This window comes from Ciona intestinalis, chromosome 13 (assembly GCF_000224145.3).
Source record: "Ciona intestinalis chromosome 13, KH, whole genome shotgun sequence".
Classification (NCBI taxonomy): domain Eukaryota; kingdom Metazoa; phylum Chordata; class Ascidiacea; order Phlebobranchia; family Cionidae; genus Ciona; species Ciona intestinalis.
Genome location: NC_020178.2, coordinates 55,675 through 77,199, shown reverse-complemented (window position 1 = coordinate 77,199; position 21,525 = coordinate 55,675). Strand labels below are relative to the sequence as shown.

Here is a 21,525-nt window from a genome sequence, read left to right as displayed (position 1 = left end):
GTTTAACACCTCATGCCAGCTTACGAGTTACCATGTATGTTACTTTGTGGGTGATTAATTTTTTTGGGACTTAATTTATTTTTTTATGTATTGCTGATAATTTGGACAACCCATTAGTGACCACTGGGTTGGAGCAATTGCTGTTAAGTGTCTTGCCCAAGGACACATACGCCCACAATGATAGCAGCGTGGAGCCTTGGATCAATTACTTCTGGGTTAGAGGCAGGCGCGCCAACCACTATTCCACGGCGTTACATACGTGGTAACTTTGTAAGCGGGTACGAGGTGTAAGAAACAGAACACTCGTGTTATAACGATTGTCGTTGCCCCAACATACGAAGATAAATAAGTTACATTCATTCTTAAATAAGACCTACCCTACAATCGATTGGACAATTGTTGTTATTGCAGGATTGTGTATCAGATAAAGCAGGACATCTTGTACCACCGTGTTGGGGTCGAGTTATGATTTTCCGTGTACGAGTTTTTCTTCCTCCACCACATGAGGCGCTACACCTACCAAACTTTGACCACGGGCCAACCTAAGAGACAATTTACATTTTTTTGTTCGATTGTTAATGGTATATTATACTTTGCATCTAATAAAACAAAAAAGTCTTTTTCAATGGCGTTATTGCGCATAGACATTTAACCAAGCGACATTTTTTCTAACATTTTTGCCAGTGTGATATACAATGTATATTATTGAAATCGTAATACTCGTGACCTTTCATTAGTGCTTTCAGCTCTCTTGTTCTTGTGTTGAGTGTTTTTGTTTCATATACCTCGTGTCTGTTTTTGTGACGATTATCATATATATTACTTCAGGTATAATTATGTAATATATATAGATATTGTAATATAATACAGATTAGGCTTACCTTACAATCAATTGAACATATATTTTTATTGCAAGTTTGTGTATCAGTTAAAGCAGGACATTTTGTACCGCCGTATTGGGGACGAGTGATGATTTTCCTTGTACGAGTTTTTCTTCCTCCACCACATGAGGCGCTACAGCGACCAAACTTCGACCACGGACCAACCTGGGTGAAAATTAATTTGGTTGCGCGTATTATAGCGGTCGATTGTTTATTGATTTGTAAATTTAGACCATCGCCCAACCTAATGTGAAACACAATATAAATTGTCAGCCCTACATAAAAACATTCTAAATGAAAGAATGAATGTAACTTATTTTATCCTCGCGTGGCCGGAAAACGACAGTCGTCATCACACGGGTTTAACACCTCATGCCAGCTTACGAGTTACCATGTATGTTACTTTGTGGGTGATTAATTTTTTTGGGACTTAATTTATTTTTTTATGTATTGCTGATAATTTGGACAACCCATTAGTGACCACTGGGATGGAGCAATTGCTGTTAAGTGTTTTGCCCAAGGACACATACGCCCACAATGATAGCAGCGTGGAGCCTTGGATCAATTACTTCTGGATTAGAGGCAGGCGCGCTAACCACTATGGCACGGCGTTACATACGTGGTAACTTTGTAAGCGGGCACGAGGTGTAAGCAACAGAACTCCCGTGTTATAACGATTGTCGTTGCCCCAACATACGAAGATAAACAAGTTACATACGTGGTAACTCGTAAGCGGGCACGAGGTGTATGAAACAGAACATCCGTGTTATAACGGTTGTCGTTGCCCCGCCATGCGAGGATAAACAAGTTACATTAGTTCTTAAATAAGACCTACCCTACAATCGATTGGACAGTTGTTGTTATTGCAGGATTGTGTATCAGATAAAGCAGGACATCTTGTACCACCGTGTTGGGGTCGAGTGATGATTTTCCGGGTACGAGTTTTTCTTCCTCCACCACATGAGGCGCTACACCTACCAAACTTTGACCACGGGCCAACCTGAGAGACAATTTACATTTTTTTTTCGATTGTTAATGGTATATTATACCTAGCAACCAATAAAACAAAAAAGTCCCTTTCAATGGCGTTATTGCGCTTAGCCATTTAACCAAGCGACATTTTTTCTATTATTTTTGCCAGTGTAATTTACAATGTATATTATTGAAATCGTAATACTCGTGGCCTTTTATTAGTGCCTTCAGCTTTCTTGTTCTTGTGTTGAGTGTTTTTGTTTCATTTCACCTCGTGTCCGTTTTTGTTACGATTATCATATATATTACTTCAGGTATAATTATGTAAGGGGGGAAGTAATATAGGGGATTAGGCTTACCTTACAATCAATTGAACATATATTTTTATTGCAGGATTGTGTATCAGATAAAGCAGGACATCTTGTACCACCGTGTTGGGGACGAGTGATGATTTTCCGTGTACGAAATCTTCTACCTCCACCGCATGAGGCGCTACACGTACCAAACTTCGACCACGGGCCAACCTGAGAGAAAATTTACAAATTTTTTCGATTGTTAATGGTATATGATACTTTGCAACTAATAAAACCAAAAAGTCCTTTTCAATGGCGTTATTGCGCTTAGCCATTTAACCAAGCGACATTTTTTCTAACATTTTTGCCAGTGTAATTTACAATGTATATTATTGAAACCCTAATACTCGTGGCCTTTCATTAGTGCCTTCAGCTTTCTTGTTATTGTGTTGAGTGTTTTTGTTTCATATACCTCCGTTTTTGTTACAATTATCATATATATTACTTCAGGTATAATTATGTAATATATATGAATATTGTAATATAATATAGATTAGGCTTACCTTACAATCAATTGAACATATATTGTTATTGCAAGTTTGTGTATCAGATAAAGCAGGACATCTTGTACCACCGTGTTGGGGACGAGTTATGATTTTCCGTGTACGAGTTTTTCTTCCTCCACCACATGAGGCGCTACAGGGACAAAACCTCGACCATGGACCAACCTTGGTAAAAAAATACAAGATTTACCTTTTTTATTTTTAATCTTAGAAATTAATATTTAAAGTGTAATATACCTTGCAATCGACACGACAGGGGGGCAGTGCGCAACGGCGCTTTTCAATTGGACATTTTACTGAGCCACTACCGTACTTTTGGCGACTCCTGCGCCTTCTACCACCCCAGAAAATCCTGCCAAACCGCCGTCTCCTCCCATAGAATGGCGGTTGTCCGTTCAAATTGCGAGATCTTTGTTGCATTCCAGACCCGCATGAACCGCTACATTTAGTCCATGCACTCCATGAAAATTTCTGCGAGAGAAAGTCGTATTTATTTATAAGTACGAAATAAATCTATTTATCCTGCTGCGGAGGAACGACAGTCGTTACTTTACTTTATTTTACACGGGTGTTCTGTTTCATACACCTTATATGCTCGCTTACGAGTTACCACATATGTAACTTATTTATCCTCGCATGGCGGGGCAACGACAGTCGTTATAACACAGAGGTTCTGTTTCATACACCTCGTGCCCGCTTACAAGTTCTATATAACTTTATAACTTTGTGGGTGATTAAAATATAATTGAAATACCTGGCATACGTTCTTGCCGCCGTGATTTCCGTAGTCGTGATCACGGTGACCGCCACCGTACTCACCTCTTCTTCTTCTTCCATACACCGAGGAAATATACATACAAACGACTATGAGCGTTAACAAAACAACGAATCGCATCTCGCTTCGTTACTTGTTAACCCACACAGCAAATATTTTTAACCCAACCTCCTAAAACTTTACTAGATATTTGCTGGTTAAGTTATTCGGTAAACAAAAACAAAAAAAAAACTATCTGTTTCAAGCGCAGGTCAGCGTAGATATTTTTATTTTTATTTATTTATTTTTTTTTAAAGCCGCGTATATACTACAGCGTAGCTCGCCTTGGTGTAAAAAGGAACAAACAAAGTAATATCGACACCCATCGTTGTTCAGCGCAGGTCAGCTTAGATCTTTCTTTGTTTGTTCTTTTAAGCGGCGTTTAAACTACAGCCTCGCTCGCCTTGGTGTAAAAAGGAACAAACAAAGTAACATCTACCGCCAGCGTTGTTCAGCGCAGGTCAGCGTAGATATTTCTTTGTTTGTTCTTTTAAGCGGCGTTTACACTACAGTGTAGCTCGCTAAAGGACACACGGTGCAATATTAATATTGGCACAACTTTACAGCGATATGGTGACCAGTATATATATTTGCAAAGTAATTAATCTAACGTACACGGTATCACCGGTATTAACCTGATATCACTCAATCACACTATTGTTTTCTTATCGGAAGTGAAACGTCACTTTAAGGAAAATCCGCTAGCTGGAGTTACAGTCCGGATATTTTTAAAGCCATAAATCAAAAATCTATTTCTTTCCGGAAATTACAGCTCGTTAATGCAGCGTTTATCATGAAAGGTTTGTTTATTCCCAACGACAGTCGTTATAACACGGGTGTTCTCTTTCATAGACCTCTTGCCGGCTTACAAGTTACCACGTATGTAACTTTATGGGTGATTGTTTATTTGTATGGCTGACAATTTAGACAACTCATTAGTTGTAACGAGGTTGAGCATGTAAAGCTGGATTTTTAGGTTGATAATTTCCACATACGTTTAACTCAATGGTAGCAATAATATAGCGCCTGACCACTAAGTGTAAGGACGCGTGTATATTTTCCTAAACCTCATGCTTACATTCGAATCAGGATTTTTACACCAGGCACATGTAACGTGTATTGAACCGTCAAAACTCTAAATAGTCAATCATACATTTAAAATCTAAAAATAAACGCCTACTAAGTTACACATTTGGAAAAAGCCGACATGAGGTGTATTATCATTGCCCCGCCACGCGAGAATAAATAAGTCACATACGTGGTAACTTGTAAGCGGGCAAGAAGTGTATGGAACAGAACACCCGTGTTGTAACGACTGTCGTTGCGTTGTATGAAACAGAACATAATGTCCCCGGCATACGATGATAAATAACCTCACACACTGAACTAGCTTCAGCTTTTATTATATCAATTACTGCTAATCCTACACACGGTATATACAACACGGAACAAACACACTGGAAATATGGAATTGTTATCAATATATAGAACGCCCATGTATATATAAGGTAACAGAGCACCATACTGGAAAAGGAAGTCGTTAGTTTGGTTTGTTACGTCACAAACGGTTTTGTGGAGAGACAGTTTATATTATAAAGTGCTGGGTAAAACACACGGTCCTAAATAAGCTACAGAACTGCATAATAAGCTTCATGAAGAAATAATCGTTGAAATAAAATGGCTTAGATTGTTCAGTTGAAAAGAGAAATATAGTATTGTGGGGTAAGATGGGTACTGTTTGCAAATAATATCCCATATTTCTTAATCGTGTTTCAACAATTAACAACATCTTTAGAATCGTGAGGATACAGTTTTATAAAATGGTCAATTTTTTGTTTAATATAAAATGATACCAGAAAATAAAATGAAAAGATTGACCATCTTACCCCAACCTACTATATAGACAAGTAGTTTGTGAAAAGTTGTTAAAACAATAATTTTGAACAGGTTGCACCATTTTTCAGGTGATTTATAAATTGTTTATTTTCTAATTGAAATTTTGCTAAATATATAAAAGTTATAATTTATATAGTTATATAAGCCAAAGTTATATAAATAGTGTTAAACAGTAAGAAATAGCTGCACCGATTATTTCAGGTGTTTAAAGGTAAATAAGTTTTAACAGGAACAATTTTCCAACCCACAAAAAAACGAGACATTTTGCTGAAACAACTCATATTGAAGACAATGTTATCATGAAGACATAAGGTGAATAGTTGAAGTTATATCACAATGAAAACTGCTTAAAAAAATGAAGTTAAAATTTTTTGAAGAACAAATAACTTGTGTTTGAAGTAAAAAAAATCAAGTAACATGAGAGTGTGTATAGATTGAGAATTTACATTAAGCTACTAAGGTACCTTAAAGCAGATAGATACAAGCAATAGGTTATAAACAGGGCAAAAAACTGTAAAACCATGACCCCTGCGGTCACGGGTTCATGACCCCGAAGTCACAAGTTCATGACCCGAGGTCATAAGTTCATGACCCCGAAGTCATAAGTTCATGACCCCGAAGTCCCAAGTTTATGATTTAAGCATTTGGTGTTTTCTTCATGAGATTGATATCAGCTTCCACCATTTCTTTCACCAACTCGTTAAACTTAATATCAGGTGACCAACCAAGAACCTTCTTAGCTTTGGAATAATCTCCGAGAAGAAATTCAACTTCGGTGGGTCGATAATATCGCTCACTTATTTGAACTCGCTTAACCCCTGTAGATTTATCTACACCAATCTGGAAAAAGAATGAATAAAAGTAATTTACATTGCGATAACCCAGTAGTCAATAATGGGTTGTTAAAATTATCAGCCATGCATAAAAATCTACTAAAAATAATTACAAACAAAGTTACAAACGTGGCAACTCGTAATTAAGCATGAAGTGTATGAAATACAACACCCGAGTTAAGTTTAATGATTGTTAATGTCCCGTCATGGGAGGATTGACAAGTACATGGCAGTTGTTATAACACAGGTAATAAATAGTTAAAAGTTATACATCTACAGCCAAAAAGACAACAAAAACAGATATAATCAAATCACAAAACAAAGTAACTCAAAGAAACAAATAAAAAAACAAGCACCTAGTCAGAGAAAATCATTAAAAAAGCATAAAAACTAGTAAGTAGTATAAAACCCATCACGATTAAAACTACAAATAAAAACAATCCAAAAACAACCACAAAGTAAAACCACCAAAAAAAACAATCACAATTAAAAACAACCACAAATAAAACAACAAAAACAAGCACAAATAAGAACAACACACTAATTACCTCATTCACACCCTCTCCTTGCCATTCAAGTTCCACCCCGATGTGCTTGAACGATTTCTCAACAAACTCTCGTACACTGTGTGTCTCGTTGGTCGATAAAACATAATCTCCTGGTCTGTAAAATATAGGAGGTATTGTTAGGGTTTGCACTCATATACTCATGGTGACTCCTTACACCTCATGCTTGCTGTTGAGTTATAACATGGGTGTCTTCTTATACACCAGGCACACATGGTGTATTCATACACCTCATGCTCACTGTCCAGTTATAACATGGGTGTCTTCTTATACACCAGACACACATAGTGTATTCATACACCTCATGCTCACTGTCAAGTTATAACATGGGTGTCTTCTTATACACCAGACACACATGGTGTATTCATACACCTCATGCTCACTGTCAAGTTATAACATGGGTGTCTTCTTATACACCAGACACACATGGTGTATTCATACACCTCATGCTCACTGTTAAGTTATAACATGGGTGTCTTCTTATACACCAGACACACATGGTGTATTCATGCACCTCATGCTCACTGTCAAGTTATAACATGGGCGTCTTCTTATACGCCAGACACACATGGTGTATTCATACACCTCATGCTCACTGTCCAGTTATAACATGGGTGTCTTCTTATACACCAGACACACATAGTGTATTCATACACCTCATGCTCACTGTCAAGTTATAACGTGGGTGTCTTCTTATACACCAGACACACATGGTGTATTCATACACCTCATGCTCACTGTCAAGTTATAACATGGGTGTCTTCTTATACACCAGACACACATGGTGTATTCATACACCTCATGCTCACTGTTAAGTTATAACATGGGTGTCTTCTTATACACCAGACACACATGGTGTATTCATACACCTCATGCTCACTGTCAAGTTATAACATGGGTGTCTTCTTATACGCCAGACACACATGGTGTATGTGTTAAATAGGCTGATCAGTGAACTACCAGTCTACCACTACTGTTTAATGTTTATTTTATGACATGTTTGTGAGATATTTAATCGTTAAGATAACTGACGCGTCTTTTTGTTTTAATAAATTTTCCGCAATCCATGCATTTATACTGGGTACTACTCCCATTTTTCCAGGGTATATACGCATGTCTTGCATACCCATCATATGCGCCAATATACCGTGGTATCATGAATACTCGTGGTACTTACTCATCATGCTGCATCATCATCCACATCCCTTTCACATAATCACGTGCATGACCCCAATCACGCTTCGAATCAAGGTTACCAAGAGTTATCAATTCTGTTGGAAATATCACAAATTATATTCATGGTTGCCACTCCTATGCCCACAGTGGAGTTTCTTTTATTCTAATTTATTCTAAGTGAGTCCTACAGCAAGGCATGTTGGAATTAGGACAGGCTGGGTCCTTTACTCATTGTATACACTCATTAACATTCTATTCTATATGAGTGAGGTCCTACAGTGAGGCATGCCATGGGACCTGGGGTTTTGACCAGAGTTGTCCCATTACCCCAACATTATATATGCACATTCTATTCTATATGGGTGAGGTCCTACAGTGAGGCATGCCATGGGACCTGAGATTTAGACCAGAGTTGGCCCATTACCCCAACATTGTATATGCACAGGGTGAGGTCCTACAGTGAGGCATGCCATGGGACCTGAGATTTAGACCAGAGTTGGCCAATTACCCCAGCATTGTATATGCACATTATATTCTATATGGGTGAGGTCCTACAGTGAGGCATGCCATGGGAGCTGAGATTTAGACCACACTTGGCTCATTACCCCAACATTGTATATGCACGTTCTATTCTATATGGGCGAGGTCCTACAGTGAGGCATGCCATGGGACCTGGGATTTAAGCCAGAGTTGGCCTATTACCCCAACATTGTATATGCACAGTTTATTCTACATGGGTGAGGTCCTAAAGTGAGGCATGCCATGGGACCTGGGATTTAGACCAGAGTTGACCCATCACCCCAACAGTGTATATGCACATTCTATTCTATATGGGTGAGATCCTACAGTGAGGCAAGCCATGGGACCTGGGATTTAGAGTTGGTCCAACATTGAATATACAGCCAAAAACCTATTAAATTCATATAACTTCCTAACTCCCTCCACAACATAATCCTACGCAAGTTGATCATTTAATATTTTGATCAACTTGCATACAACACAGTCAAAGTTGATTAATATACAATATATTACCTTGTAATCCTAGATGTATCTTCGCGACACTCCGCGTAATTTTCCTCGTCACGAAGTTAAAACCTCTTCTTGGGCTTTCATGGTTAAACAGAATACCATTACTTGCGTGCATGCCATACGCCTCACGGTAGTTCACAACTATCCAGTATGCGTACACCTTTGCGGCAGCATACGGGGATCGAGGGTAAAACGGGGTCGTCTCTTTTTGCGGGATTTCCTGGACCTGAAAAAAATAATTTTTAAAAATGTTTTTTTACTTCTTTTTAAAACACACAATTTTTTTTTTTATTTAATAAAAACTATAAGCATTCGAAAGAATGGAAACTGTTCATTTAAATAACAAACTGATAATAGTGTTTTGGCAAACTATATATTCATTAGTTAAGACTCCTTATTGTTAACTGTGTATTTACTAAGACTTAGCTTGGATTAAGGATTTGTGTGATAGAGATTAACATCATTAGATTATTATGATGTAACAATAGACTTCCTGTTTCAAACAGTTAAACAAAAAGCCTAGAAACTAACAGAGTGATCTGTAATACATTGATTGACAATATGTATATATATATATATATAAGGCCTTATGCACAAAGTACAATCTTCCTAAAACACATTTATTTGATGACTAATAAGTAAAAAAACCATCACAATCCAAATAGCTGGCCAAAACAAAAGCTACTGAATAAATCTTTACATTATATATATATGTTCTTATTCTTAGCAAAAGTAAAAGACTAAATTGTTTAACATGATGTATTCATGGTGTCTACTGTTTAGTATGGTGGGGTAGGATGGGACACCTTTAGCACAGAATATCTGAAATCCTGTTTTGTTTTAAACAATTAACAATGGTCTATAATAGTGGTGACTCTCGTGAGGATATGGTTTTATAATTATTTGAATGTCCCTTGTTTACTGCCAAATAGGACGAAAAAAGTGAAAGAAAAGGTGTCCCATCTTCCCCCACCCTACTATATGTTAAATATTGATAGGAAGAACATCTGGTGCCCAGAAACATTCAGGTTTGTAGAAGTTAATTATGCAGGCATGCAATTACCATATATGCAAGCTGTTTTGTAAGTTGTTTGTTTAAATTACCTCCTAAAATTTACTGTGGTGTTTGGCAAATGCTTTGGATTTGTAATATTAACACTACAGAAAATTAAAAGTGAATAAAATACAAATTGGAAAGAAAACCTGAATATTCTCAGATTTTTGTAAGGTGGCGAGGTTAGTTGGAAAAAAAATCATACACAAAGTTACATACGTGGTAACTAGTAAGCGGGCACGAGGTGTATGAAACAAAACACCCGTGTTATAACGACTGTCGTTTCCGGCCATGCCAGAATAAATATGTTACATACGTGGTAACTTGTAAGTGGGCACGAGGTGTATGAAATAAAACACTTGTGTTATAACAACTGACGATTCTGTCATACAAAGATAGAGCAATTTACATTCAACCAGTCAATGCCTACCTTTCCAAACATCTCACTTGTTGAAGCTTGATAGAACCTTACTGAGTCGCTCATTCCACAAGTTCGTATAGCATCAAGCAACCTTAACGTACCAACCCCATCAACATCTGCTGTATATTCAGCTAAATCAAACGACACCTTCACGTGGCTCATTGCACCGAGATTGTAGATCTCATTTGGTTTAACCTGAAAGAAAATACATTTAGGAAAGTCAAGTAGTTGAAGTAAATGTTTTTTCCACGCCATAGCCTAAGTGCTTACATTGAAAACGAAGGATGCTGGGTTTATAGCTTGATGCTTGATACTTATACCATATACCATTAACAATGTTTGTATCCTTAAGACACATATCCAACATTGATTTAACCAAGGGTGCACTTATGGTTTGTAGCACCCTGGGTGTTTGGGTAGTCTAACGAGCCAACTGTGCCATAAACCACAGGCCCCATGGCGCGCCTCACTTTAGGACCTCACCCATATAGAATGCAATAACAACAGAAACAGTCGTACAAACACAAAAATAAATATGATGTTACCTGATTAATGATTTTAACGAGACAACTACTATCAGTGAGATCACCATAATGCAGTTTCATGCTCCCCTCTTTGTGTGTTGCTCGATCTGCATACAGATGTTCTATCCGTGCTGTGTTTGGCTGACTAGCTCTTCGTATTATACCATGAACCTCGTAACCTTTTTCGATGAGTAGTTCGGCCAGGTAAGAACCATCTTGACCAGTTATGCCTGGGGAAAGTAAATACTTTTGTTTATTTGTTGGAAATCCATTCTTTAAAAGTTAAGCATGAGGTTTATAAAAAGATACCCATGTAACAACTAGTCTGTGGACATGATATGTATAACCATACAGTAAAACTGCATAATTACACAAAAAATAACATTAACTGATCTAAAATACAAATATTACAGTCGATATCCACATACCGGTAACCAACGCTGTTTTCTTTTGCTTTTTTGTTTCCGTGTCGCAAGAATCTCCGTTTTTTCGTTTTCCGTTACAACTACTGTCCGCCATGTTTCTTAACTACTAATTAAACAACAAAACAATCTTATCAACAGTGAGCGACTGAATCGGAATACGAATTCTTGGAAGGTTCGTGGCAAAAATGTCAGTTGAACACGCGTCAATGTAGCCTTTTACACCAACCCAGCGCGCACAAGCTACCTTCTTCTATAATTCTCTCACAAATACAATAGATTGAATAGAAACTAAAGCTGGTTGCTTTGAAAAAAGTAAAAGAGAGAACGGGTGAGAAGTAAACATGCTCTGCCCTGTTGGATATAGTTTTACTGTTTGAGAAAGATCGCGTTCCGCATGACCAAATGTTAATGAAAAACGTCACCATACATAACAAAACCCCGGGTCGCAATTAGGTTTGAATCTCAAACCGTGACGCCCCGCCGTGATATGACACAGTTCTCGTGAAATTTTCTGTCTAGGACATTTTCTAATACTATATTTACCTAAACACACATTACATTAGGGCCATGTAACAGGACAAAAACCAGCAGCGTTGCCGGTGAAGCGCTATAAATAAACGTGTCAAATTATTGCTTACTAACTGAATAAACTCAACTGTGACTACGGATAAAACACATGCAAGATTAAAACGCTGTTCATATATAGCAATATCATTTGTTTGAACACGAGGGAATTACGTGGAATTACGATAACGAATGTTAATAATAGGTCAGGGGAACTTTACTGAAAAGAGTATCGCTTTTTTACATTTAGCAGTGCCCGATTTTCCGGGCTTGCCACACATGTGGTATAGTATTGTGGGGAATATATAACAATCAATAAGCAGCAGATAAACAGCGTACATAGTGTCTATTGGTGGATAAATGCCAAACAGAGCACCGCTCCGTTGGATAAATGTCAAACAAGGTACCAGTCCAAAATTACACACGAAGTATAGTGCTGTTCCTAGTACGTTGAGGTAAGATGGTTTATGTCTTTTTGTCGCCTTATCGTGCTATTTGATAATAAACACAACATGTTTAAAGAATTATATAGTTGTATCCTCACGACACCAAAAGAGCGTTGGTTATTGTTAAAAACACGACTGGAAAACGTTGGATAGTATGTGCTAACGGCGTCCCATCTTACCCCAGAGTACAATATATGCCAAGGAATTGTCAAATATACGAAACACGACTTATTTTGGCTAAGATGACGCAATATATGAACACTGATTTAAAACTGTGTAATTTTTGGGCATTTAAACAAAGTTTTCGGTTCCGGCTTTTTTGAACGAATCCAAGTAAGCCGGCGTTGGCTCGCCCTTTAACGGCCACAAAGTTTCGATGTCGCTGTCCTGGTCTTGGTCGGTTTTAACTGGTTTGAACTGGTCGGGCGGAGGCGGCATATCATCTATATTACTCGTTGTACTTTTGTTCAGTAATGGAGAGGCGTCTTTAGCTTCGATTTTTGTCCCGTTTTCTAAAATGATTGGTATTTAATATTTTGTGCTCACTGTCGAGTTATAACATGGGTGTCTTCTTATACACTAGATACACATGGTGTATTCATTTATACAGTTTTTCTTATTTCATAACACAGTCATACCAACTCTTTATTAAATCAACAACGACTTTACGCTTGATTACATTGAGTTTCGAACCCGGAAGCCTCTTTCAATATAAATATTTACACACGACAAAATCTCCTACCTAGTTCCATATCCGGTTGTTTCCTTTTCTCTTCTTTCTCTTCGCTCCCACTCTTCTCCTCTCCTTTCTCTTTTCCTCCTCGGCATCGGTTGTAGACACGGAATATCATGATAATGAGAAATGCCTCCATAACCTAAACAGTAACATATGTTAGTTGTTAAATAAATCTCGTTAAGTAAATATAACTTATTTATCCACGCCTGGCCGGCAATATCGTTATAACACGGATTGTCTCTCTGGGTTGGAAAAATGCAGTTATTAAGTGTTCTGCCTAAGGACACACACGCTCAAAATGGTGGCAGGGTCAATCCTCGAACCCAAACCTATTGGCTATATACGACAAGCGCTAACCGCTGTGTCATGGCGGCCGATTTGTTTTGTAAATCCGCTCAAGTTCATAAAAAGCTGTAGCCTATTGTGGGGTTTTATTACACTGGCCTAATTTATGTTTAAAAGTGTTATTGGATAAAATACGTCTTGCGCAATATATATTTGCACTGCGATATCTGTCATGGCTGATAATATGTTGGTTGTAAAGTTGGCAAACATTCTCAAATGTGGGATGTCTTATCACAACAGAGGTCAATGACCTCAGCATATTGCAAGGTCAATGACCTCAAGGTTAAAGGTGAATGACCATATGATTAAACAGTTACATTTGTTTCGTATTTAAATACAAGAGTAGTAATGTTAACATGTATCGAACATGCAGTTTTATGTTCAGTAAACTATTGAACTCACTGGTATCAATAGATTTGTGCACATGGGCCGTGTATTACATGATTAAATTTAGTGATAAATGAAGTATTTTTGGTGTAGGCAAGGTGATACTGCATTGTTTAAATTAAAATAGAAATGCTTTTTATAAACGATCAGATGTACTGTTTTGTTTGAATAAATAAACTTGCTTTATCCTCGGTTGGCCGAAAAACGACAGTCTTTAAAACACGGGTGTTTTGTTTCATACACCTCGTGCCAGCTGATACGAGTTACCACCTATGTTACTCTGTGGAGGTTATTTTGGGGGGTATTTTCACTTTTTTATGATTTGGGAGGGTTTTTTATGTGTGGCTGATAGTTTGGAAAACCCATTAGTCACCACTGGGTTGAAGCAATTACCGTTGGGTGTCTTTCTTAAGGAAATATCATACGCCTATACAATGGGATAACAGCCACGCTATATAGTAATGCGTGTGCTAATATTATCTTGAGTATTTTTGTATAATTGTCACTCTCATGCCCACAGTCAGTATGTGGTTTATGTGGGTTATTTGCACAAGCTCTAAGCATGATGGCAATTCACCGTGACTTTTAATTCAGTAAAATATTAGCGCATAACTTGGCAAATGCATGGTCACGCGCTATCACTGTATTGAGTAAGTTTTTTGATTCACAATTTCTTTGGCCTATATAATAAAGTTAGATAACGAAACTAAGACATTCACTGCAGTAAAAATATTTGTAAACAAACATACCTATTATCTCGAAAAACGCACGACTGCATATATATAGAGAGAGAGAGAATATAGTAAGATGGGGGATGATGGGACACATATTCCATCTATTTTCTCGTCCCATTTGGTAGTGAACAAAAAAAATTTAGGGAATTATAAGACCGTATCCTCACGACACCATTGTTGATTGTTTAAAAAACGATCAGAATATAGGGACATTATATGCTAAAAATGTCCCAATTTAACCCATCATTTTTATATAACCTAATATAAAAAAGATAGATGTTAATAAGCTCTTCGAAACGTAGCTTACCTGGAAAGCCATATAAACCAGCGGTAAAAGGAAAAGAACCCCGACTATAATTGGATCAAATGCAAGTTTTAGAACAGTTCCGCACAACTGGACGTTTTGACAGCCAGTCTCAACGCAGATCGTTCGTCTGAAATGGTAAGTTAAGTTAGCTTGAATTTTATGCACACCATGTGTGTCGGGTGTCTATAAATGATCCAATTTATAACTTGAAAGTGAACATAAGGTGTATGAATACACCATGTGTGTCTGGTGTATAAGAAGACACCCATGTTATAACTCAACAGTGAGCATGAGGTGTATGAATACACCATGTGTGTCTGATGTATAAGAAGACACCCATGTTATAACTCAACAGTGAGCATGAGGTGTATGAATACACCATGTGTGTCTGGTGTATAAAAAGACACCCATGTTATAACTTGAAAGTGAGCATGGGGTGTATGAATACACCATGTGTGTCTGGTGTATAAGAAGACACCCAAGTTATAACTCAACAGTGAGCATGAGGTGTATGAATACACCATGTGTGTCTGGTGTATAAGAAGACATCCATGTTATAACTCAACAGTGAGCATGAGGTGTATGAATACACCATGTGTGTTTGGTGATGTATAAGAAGACACCCATGTTATAACTCGACTGTGAGCATAAAGGCACATCAATATCAAATCGGTTCAAACCTGCATTTTGGATTTTCTCTGAACAGGAAAGCGAAGAAATATCCCAGAATGTAACCGGACATGGGTAATATGGCGCAGCAGGCAAGGACAGGCACAGGAAAATACACAAAGAAGGCATCACCAAGCATGATGCCAGCCAACACAGCGACGGTGATCGAACACAACAGAAGAACTAGCCCACCGATCTGTAAACAAATCGATAGCCGTTATATATAACTCGCGTGTTCATCTCGTGCCCGAAATTATTTTACGTAAATACGACACAAATTATTTAACTTCAAACGTTTCGGTTTAAAAATGACAAGTAAAATAAAAAGGGTAGATAGAACTTTACCAAAGACGCAATTAATAAACTAATGCAGTAGCACACGGAAGATGGTTTCAATTTTTAAACCATATTTATAGGAGAGTTATGTTAAATTATAGGCTTCACTTTTTTTAATTGCTTTGTTATCAGAATTTAAACATACTAGAATTCTTATGTATTAAGAAAATATTTCATTAATTTAACAGCCACGGCCACGGCCACGCTTTTTAACTGACGCTCTTTCCAATATTATTTATCCATAACGTGTTTTAAGGATTGTCATTCTGTTGTAGATTATCTTAGTTGTTTTAATATTATAATATGATATCCACTAATGTTCTAAAAAAGCAAATGAATATATTGTACATTACCCTCATAATAATTGTCGTCCATTGCGGTCTGTAATGTCTGATAATGATACCGACAATTACTGGAAAGATCGTCAGCAAAATATTGATGATAATTTTGTCGAAGGGAACGATGTCAGCGCTTAGCGGCGTTATAAGCTTTGAGTATAAGTAGATTGATAACGGCATCATGCCCAACCCGATAACAGAGGAACACGTCGTCATGAGAATACTGCGAGGAAAACATTAACGCTATAAACCATTATTTAGCACTGTGGTGTAAAAAGAATAACGTTAGCTTATAATCGCTTAATGGGAAACGACGGTCGTTATACCACGGGTGTTATGTTTCATACACTTCATGTCCGCTGACAAGTTAACACTTATATAACCTTGTGCGCGATTATTCTATGGGATTTTTTTTAGTGTTTGGCTGATATACCAGACAACCCATTGGTGACCATGGAGCCAAAAGAATTTCTGTAAAATGTCTTGCCCAATGACACATACGTCCACAATGGTGGCAGCGACGAGCCTAAACTTGGTACTTCTAAGCTACAGGGCGTATCACAGGATGATATTCATTGTTTAAATTCTAATCACCTTAAGTCCATATCACCGTTAAGTGAATACGCCAACATGTTTGACAAGTTCCCACCAGGACAGCATCCGCATATTAACACAGCAATAGCTGCGTATGTATCCAGTTGAAAGGCTTGTGTGAGCCCGTAAGCAGAAGCGGGCATGATACAGAATTGTGCAACAAGTGCTATTATTACACCTTTTGGTTTTCTCGCGTGTTCCATAATCTTTGATACAGTCATCGTGCATCCTTTAAAAACAAAGTCGTTTGATTATAATAATACAATCTCAATACTTCTTTGCTTAATGACGTCATAATCGTATAAACAAACATCCTCACTGAGCACACATCGATTCGTGAAGAAACGTGACGTTAAGTAACGTCATAGCTGATATAACATTGTTAGTCACAAAGTTTAATTTAATGGTTATTCATCAAGGAGAAATGAATAAATGGAACTTATTCATATTCGTATGGCGGGGCAAACAATAGAATTCTGTTTTATATACCTGGCCCGCCTACAAGTTACCTGTACGTTAAACATGCAGCTTTGGGAATATTTATATCGTTGACAAATTAGATAACCTCGCATGCCACAGGGTTGTAGCAATTGTCTTTTAGTATCTTGCCCAAGGACACATTAGCCCACAATGGTAGCAATGCACAGCCTTTAACAAATAACCTATAAGGGTCTTATGCAAAGACAGGTACGCTAACCATTGTGCCGCGGCGCTGTACAAAATATGACGTCATTAAAACTCTCGTGACGACATCACTTACCTAAAGAGACCATGACGAAAGCAAGAACCACGACAACGAGTACGCTGATGACGACATTGATTGTTCTGTTCCTTTGAACTTTGAAGAGGTTGAAGAAGAAGTAAGATGACGGGACCATCACTTCTTTAAGAAGATCGTCATCTGAGAGGATTTCTTCTTTGATCTCGGAGGAATTCTTCCCGCTGATGAGAAGCAGTTTCATCTTCATCGGGATCGGTCGATCCTGGGGAATCGTTGCAAATTATTGTTGCAGCTATAATGATATTGCAATAAAATATACAATTATTGCATCAGCCACAAAGTTACATACGTGGTAACTTGTAAGCGAGCACGAGGTGTATGAAACATAACATCCGTGTTATAACGACTGTTGATCCCGCCATGCGAGGATAAATAAGTTACATACGTGGTAATTTGTTAGCGGGCACAAGGTGTATGGAACAGAACACCTGTGTTATAATGACAGTCGTTGCCCTGCCATGTGAGGATAAATAAGTAACATATACGTGGTAACTTGTAAGCGGGCACGATTTGTTGGAAACAGAACACCCGTGTTATAACGTCTGCTGTTGCCCAACCATGCGTGAATAAATAAGTTGCATTCATTCATTTATATCTTATACTACACCTGGATCATATTTCGGAAATCGGTGGGCAGCATCGCCTTTATGAGATCATCGTCTGCTATTATCATCATAGCTATCTCTGTGGAGTTATATTTTCCACTAAAGATTGCGGTCTCAATATCTTCTGGCATCTTCCCGTCTTCAATTAGAGTCCGGAGGACTTCTGGCATCCGGGATAAGATGATCTCCCTGTTGTTGGTGATGTTGGCTCGGAGCCACTCCGGAGTAATGTCTCCTCGGAGGAGCTTTTCGATCGTGTCCGGAGGTAGGTAACCAGCTTGAATGTAACCTTGCAACATCTTCAGTTGCTGTGGATGTTTCGGAATAAAGAGTTATGTAGTAACTTCATGGGTAAAAAAATGTAGCCAAAAATGTTTTTGCTCCAAGCTTAGAACTAGCACGCGGTATGAGATCAAACAAACTGTTACCTGACATATTATTAATTTATTTAAGCCTTTTGAAAAAATCAGGGCTCTTACATTATGCGGTAAAAATCTCCTAAAATGAAAAACATAAAAATGTTAACGGTGACCACATCGCTGGGCGTACATAAACCTTCGTTTATTTAAATGCTGTTTACACTACAGCGATTCATCCTTAACGAAAAATCTGTTATATTTTATGCGCCAGGTTTACGTTGCATCATATGCTAACAAATTAATGATTTAAAGCAGGTTTAAAGTTATCTTTTTTATACAAAAACCAACAACAATCCATAAGAAAATAAATTTACCTCTCGTTTCTTCTTTTGACCGTATGACCCCTCCGGCTCCGGCATCCTTCCCGATTGCTGATCCTCCATGCATTCTTCCGGGATCCTCCCAGCCTTGATCGCAGCATCCCTCATCATCTTGAGCAGCTCCATGACCGTCATCTCGCCAGCTGCTGTCCTTTGAGACACTCCGGGAGGCAACATCCCCGCTTCTTCCATCCTCCGAGAAGTAGTGAGAACTTCCTCCAAGTTACTTGCGTTCATCCGCGACTGACACTGCGGCTTCGAAAGTGACGTCATAGTGACGTCACCCATCGCGTTGGTGACATTGTTTTTATTTATTTCTTCATTTTCCGATTCTGACGTAGCTGCATCTTCAGATGATGACGTCATATTCTCATTTCTTAACGTCATATCTTTGACCAATTGTGGCATCGCGTCAACTGTCGTTGTTTTCGTCGACGACGTCACCACCTTTGATTGCGTCATCATGACGTCATTCTTTTTCGTAGACGTCGATAAATTGACGTCCTCTTTGGAAATCGGTTCTTTGCCAACATGAACTTCTTTCGTTGGCGGAATGCAATCCGGAAGCGGCGCAAGTCCGTTTTCCGCAAGGAGGGCTTTTACTTTTTCCAACTTCTGTTCTTCCGTGTATTCCCCGACCTTAATAACAGCAGCATCCAAGAACGAAATCTCTCCGTTAGCAACGTGAAGCTGCATCTTCAGTTTAACAAGCAAGCTGTATTTATCGTCATCGCAACCTAGCATGACGTCAGAAGTGATGACGTCAGCAGGCTTTGATGACATACGCTTGTGGGATAAAGTCATCTTTTCTTCGGTGATTTCTTCTTCGATTTGAAGTGAGTGTGTCGAACTAATTGTTCTGGGATCGATTCCAACGTTGGTCATGACAGCAGAGGTTTCTTCTGTCACAATGGTCGTCTGTGACGTTTCGTTAGCTGTTGTTTCGTCATCGTATTCAGAATAAGAGGAGTCGTAATCATACCCGAAAAGCATGTCAATTATACTTGACATCCCGTCACCATTGGTTTGTGGCGAAAGATCCGCCACGGTTACCATAGCAACAGGGTACGTGGTCGAAATTTCCAAAATCGTTTTCGAAGAAGATTTTTTTTCTGCTGAGCTTTGTTGAATAATAGTGGGCATTGTTATGTTTTCAATCGCTTTAATTTCAGAATCCGTTGTTACGAGTCCGACTGTTGTTGTTCTGTTTTTCTTCTTGTTTTTGTTTTTTCGTCGCCTTCTTCGTCTCTCCCTTCTCTCTTCTTTGCTTCCCACTCCTGCGCTCTCCAGGAGCAAAGAAGAAACAAGAAGGAGAACCAGCAGGAGGAAGAGATATTTTACAAATTTCATACTATCTTCTGTAAAAAAAAAGTTTTAAATTTGGGTTACTGGGTTCGAATCCCGGTGCCGGCGCTTGAGAAGCTGGTTTAAATGACATCAACATGTTAGAATAAGAACTTGGGTGTTTGGTAAAATTAGAACGCGTTAAACTACCGGCGTGTGTCTCTGAGCAAGAGATGTTACTGACATTTTTACAAACCCAGTGGGATTCAAGTGAGGTTTCCAAAATATCGGTTGTAAATCTGTCGGTCTAACAAACCACGCCTTTCTATAGCAGCAGCATAGGGAGACTGGTATATTTTAAATTATGTGCGAATCTTAAAATTATTTTCAAAAGATTTTAAAATTATCATATAAATCATGTTACGAAATTTAAATTATTACACGTGGTTATAAAGTCTATAATAGGCCTGTATACCGAGTTGCCGTTTCTACGTATAAGCATAACTGGATTAACTGCACTTGCTTGACAACTAGCTTAAAGTATTTACAGACCACGTAGTAGCAGTATACGTCTATTATGCTTGACAGTTAATTCTTCAACGAAAATAAGCAACCACAATTATATATAAGTTCCCAGGTGTCTGGTTTATATCTTATGTATGGAAACTATGCAAGGAACTTATATTAGCGAATTTTGGTTATTTGGAATTTTGACCGACGGTGCTTTACGGAGTTAAGTTTGTCGCCTATTTAAAGCTGAGTGCGTGACCGCATATTACTATACAGTTGCGTCTTGTACGAACCCATAGATTTTTAAATTGCGTATAAAATCAAAAGTCGCGTATCCACACACTGCAATAGCTTCAGCAACTCGACTGTGGGCATGGGAGTGGCAACCATGGATAAGTCACTCAAGTTCCCACACACGAAAATATAAATGACCAAACCAACCAAAAGTCGTGTCTGCTTATCCACACACTGCAATAGCTTCAGCAGCTCGACTGTGGGCATGGAAGTGGCAACCACGAATAAGTCACTCAAGTTTCGACCCACAAGAATATATAAATGACCAAACCAACCAAATGTTATATCTGCCTATCCACACACTACAACAGATTCAACAACTCAACTAAAACGTATGAATGCCTCACTTTATCGTACATGAATCAACTCAAAATATGTCATATCTAAAAAGTCCGCAAAAACAAAAATC

General features: G+C 38.2%; 3 protein-coding genes across 19 annotated transcripts in view; all 3 read right to left on the bottom strand.

The window, feature by feature from the left end:
• The window catches only part of LOC494351 (thrombospondin type-1 domain-containing protein 7A), a 20,800-nt gene extending 17,026 nt beyond the window's left edge, over positions 1-3,774 (bottom strand). For 11 of the 16 annotated variants that reach the window (XM_026837307.1, XM_026837310.1, XM_026837312.1 and 8 more), the window contains exons 1-7: positions 3,464-3,773; positions 2,947-3,180; positions 2,710-2,874; positions 2,213-2,377; positions 1,717-1,881; positions 882-1,046; positions 378-542 (exon numbers count right to left, since the gene is read on the bottom strand). In XM_026837307.1, the coding sequence (XP_026693108.1) occupies positions 378-542; positions 882-1,046; positions 1,717-1,881; positions 2,213-2,377; positions 2,710-2,874; positions 2,947-3,180; positions 3,464-3,604 (1,200 nt within the window). In that variant the 5' untranslated portion in view covers positions 3,605-3,773. Of the gene's footprint in view, positions 1-377; positions 543-881; positions 1,047-1,716; positions 1,882-2,212; positions 2,378-2,709; positions 2,875-2,946; positions 3,181-3,463 lie in introns of all 16 variants that reach the window. The other 5 variants (XM_026837322.1, XM_026837308.1, XM_026837316.1 and 2 more) reach the window with 5 other exon arrangements.
• A 1,131-nt stretch (positions 3,775-4,905) lies between these two features.
• On the bottom strand, positions 4,906-11,656 carry LOC100182733 (GDP-mannose 4,6 dehydratase-like). Its single transcript, XM_002130998.5, has 7 exons — positions 11,451-11,656; positions 11,044-11,252; positions 10,508-10,693; positions 9,027-9,249; positions 7,996-8,089; positions 6,801-6,915; positions 4,906-6,259 (listed from the first exon to the last, which is right to left on the bottom strand). Exons 1-7 carry the CDS (start codon positions 11,539-11,541, stop codon positions 6,056-6,058), a joined length of 1,122 nt encoding a protein of 373 aa, XP_002131034.1. The 5' UTR covers positions 11,542-11,656; the 3' UTR covers positions 4,906-6,055.
• Positions 11,657-12,129: 473 nt separating this feature from the next.
• LOC100186727 overlaps positions 12,130-21,525 on the bottom strand; it is a 9,556-nt gene continuing 160 nt past the window's right edge. The window contains exons 2-10 of one of the 2 annotated variants that reach the window (XM_026837323.1): positions 19,023-20,265; positions 18,292-18,597; positions 17,664-17,886; positions 16,904-17,132; positions 16,325-16,532; positions 15,647-15,831; positions 14,967-15,093; positions 13,200-13,332; positions 12,130-12,969 (exon numbers count right to left, since the gene is read on the bottom strand). In XM_026837323.1, the coding sequence (XP_026693124.1) occupies positions 12,749-12,969; positions 13,200-13,332; positions 14,967-15,093; positions 15,647-15,831; positions 16,325-16,532; positions 16,904-17,132; positions 17,664-17,886; positions 18,292-18,597; positions 19,023-20,171 (2,781 nt within the window). In that variant the 5' untranslated portion in view covers positions 20,172-20,265 and the 3' untranslated portion in view covers positions 12,130-12,748. Of the gene's footprint in view, positions 12,970-13,199; positions 13,333-14,966; positions 15,094-15,646; positions 15,832-16,324; positions 16,533-16,903; positions 17,133-17,663; positions 17,887-18,291; positions 18,598-19,022; positions 20,394-21,525 lie in introns of those variants that run through there. The other variant, XM_002124929.4, reaches the window with a different exon arrangement.

Bases quoted from the DNA above. Each gene is read 5' to 3' on its own strand.
- LOC100182733 (XM_002130998.5), bottom strand. From the start codon at position 11,541: ATGGCGGACAGTAGTTGTAACGGAAAACGAAAAAACGGAGATTCTTGC. The intron at 9,250-10,507 runs GTAGGCATTGAC...TATTTTTTTCAG, and splicing joins CAAGTGAGATGTTTGGAAAG to GTCCAGGAAATCCCGCAAAA. The intron at 6,260-6,800 runs GTAATTAGTGTG...TTCTTTTTCCAG, and splicing joins AAGGAGAGGGTGTGAATGAG to ATTGGTGTAGATAAATCTAC.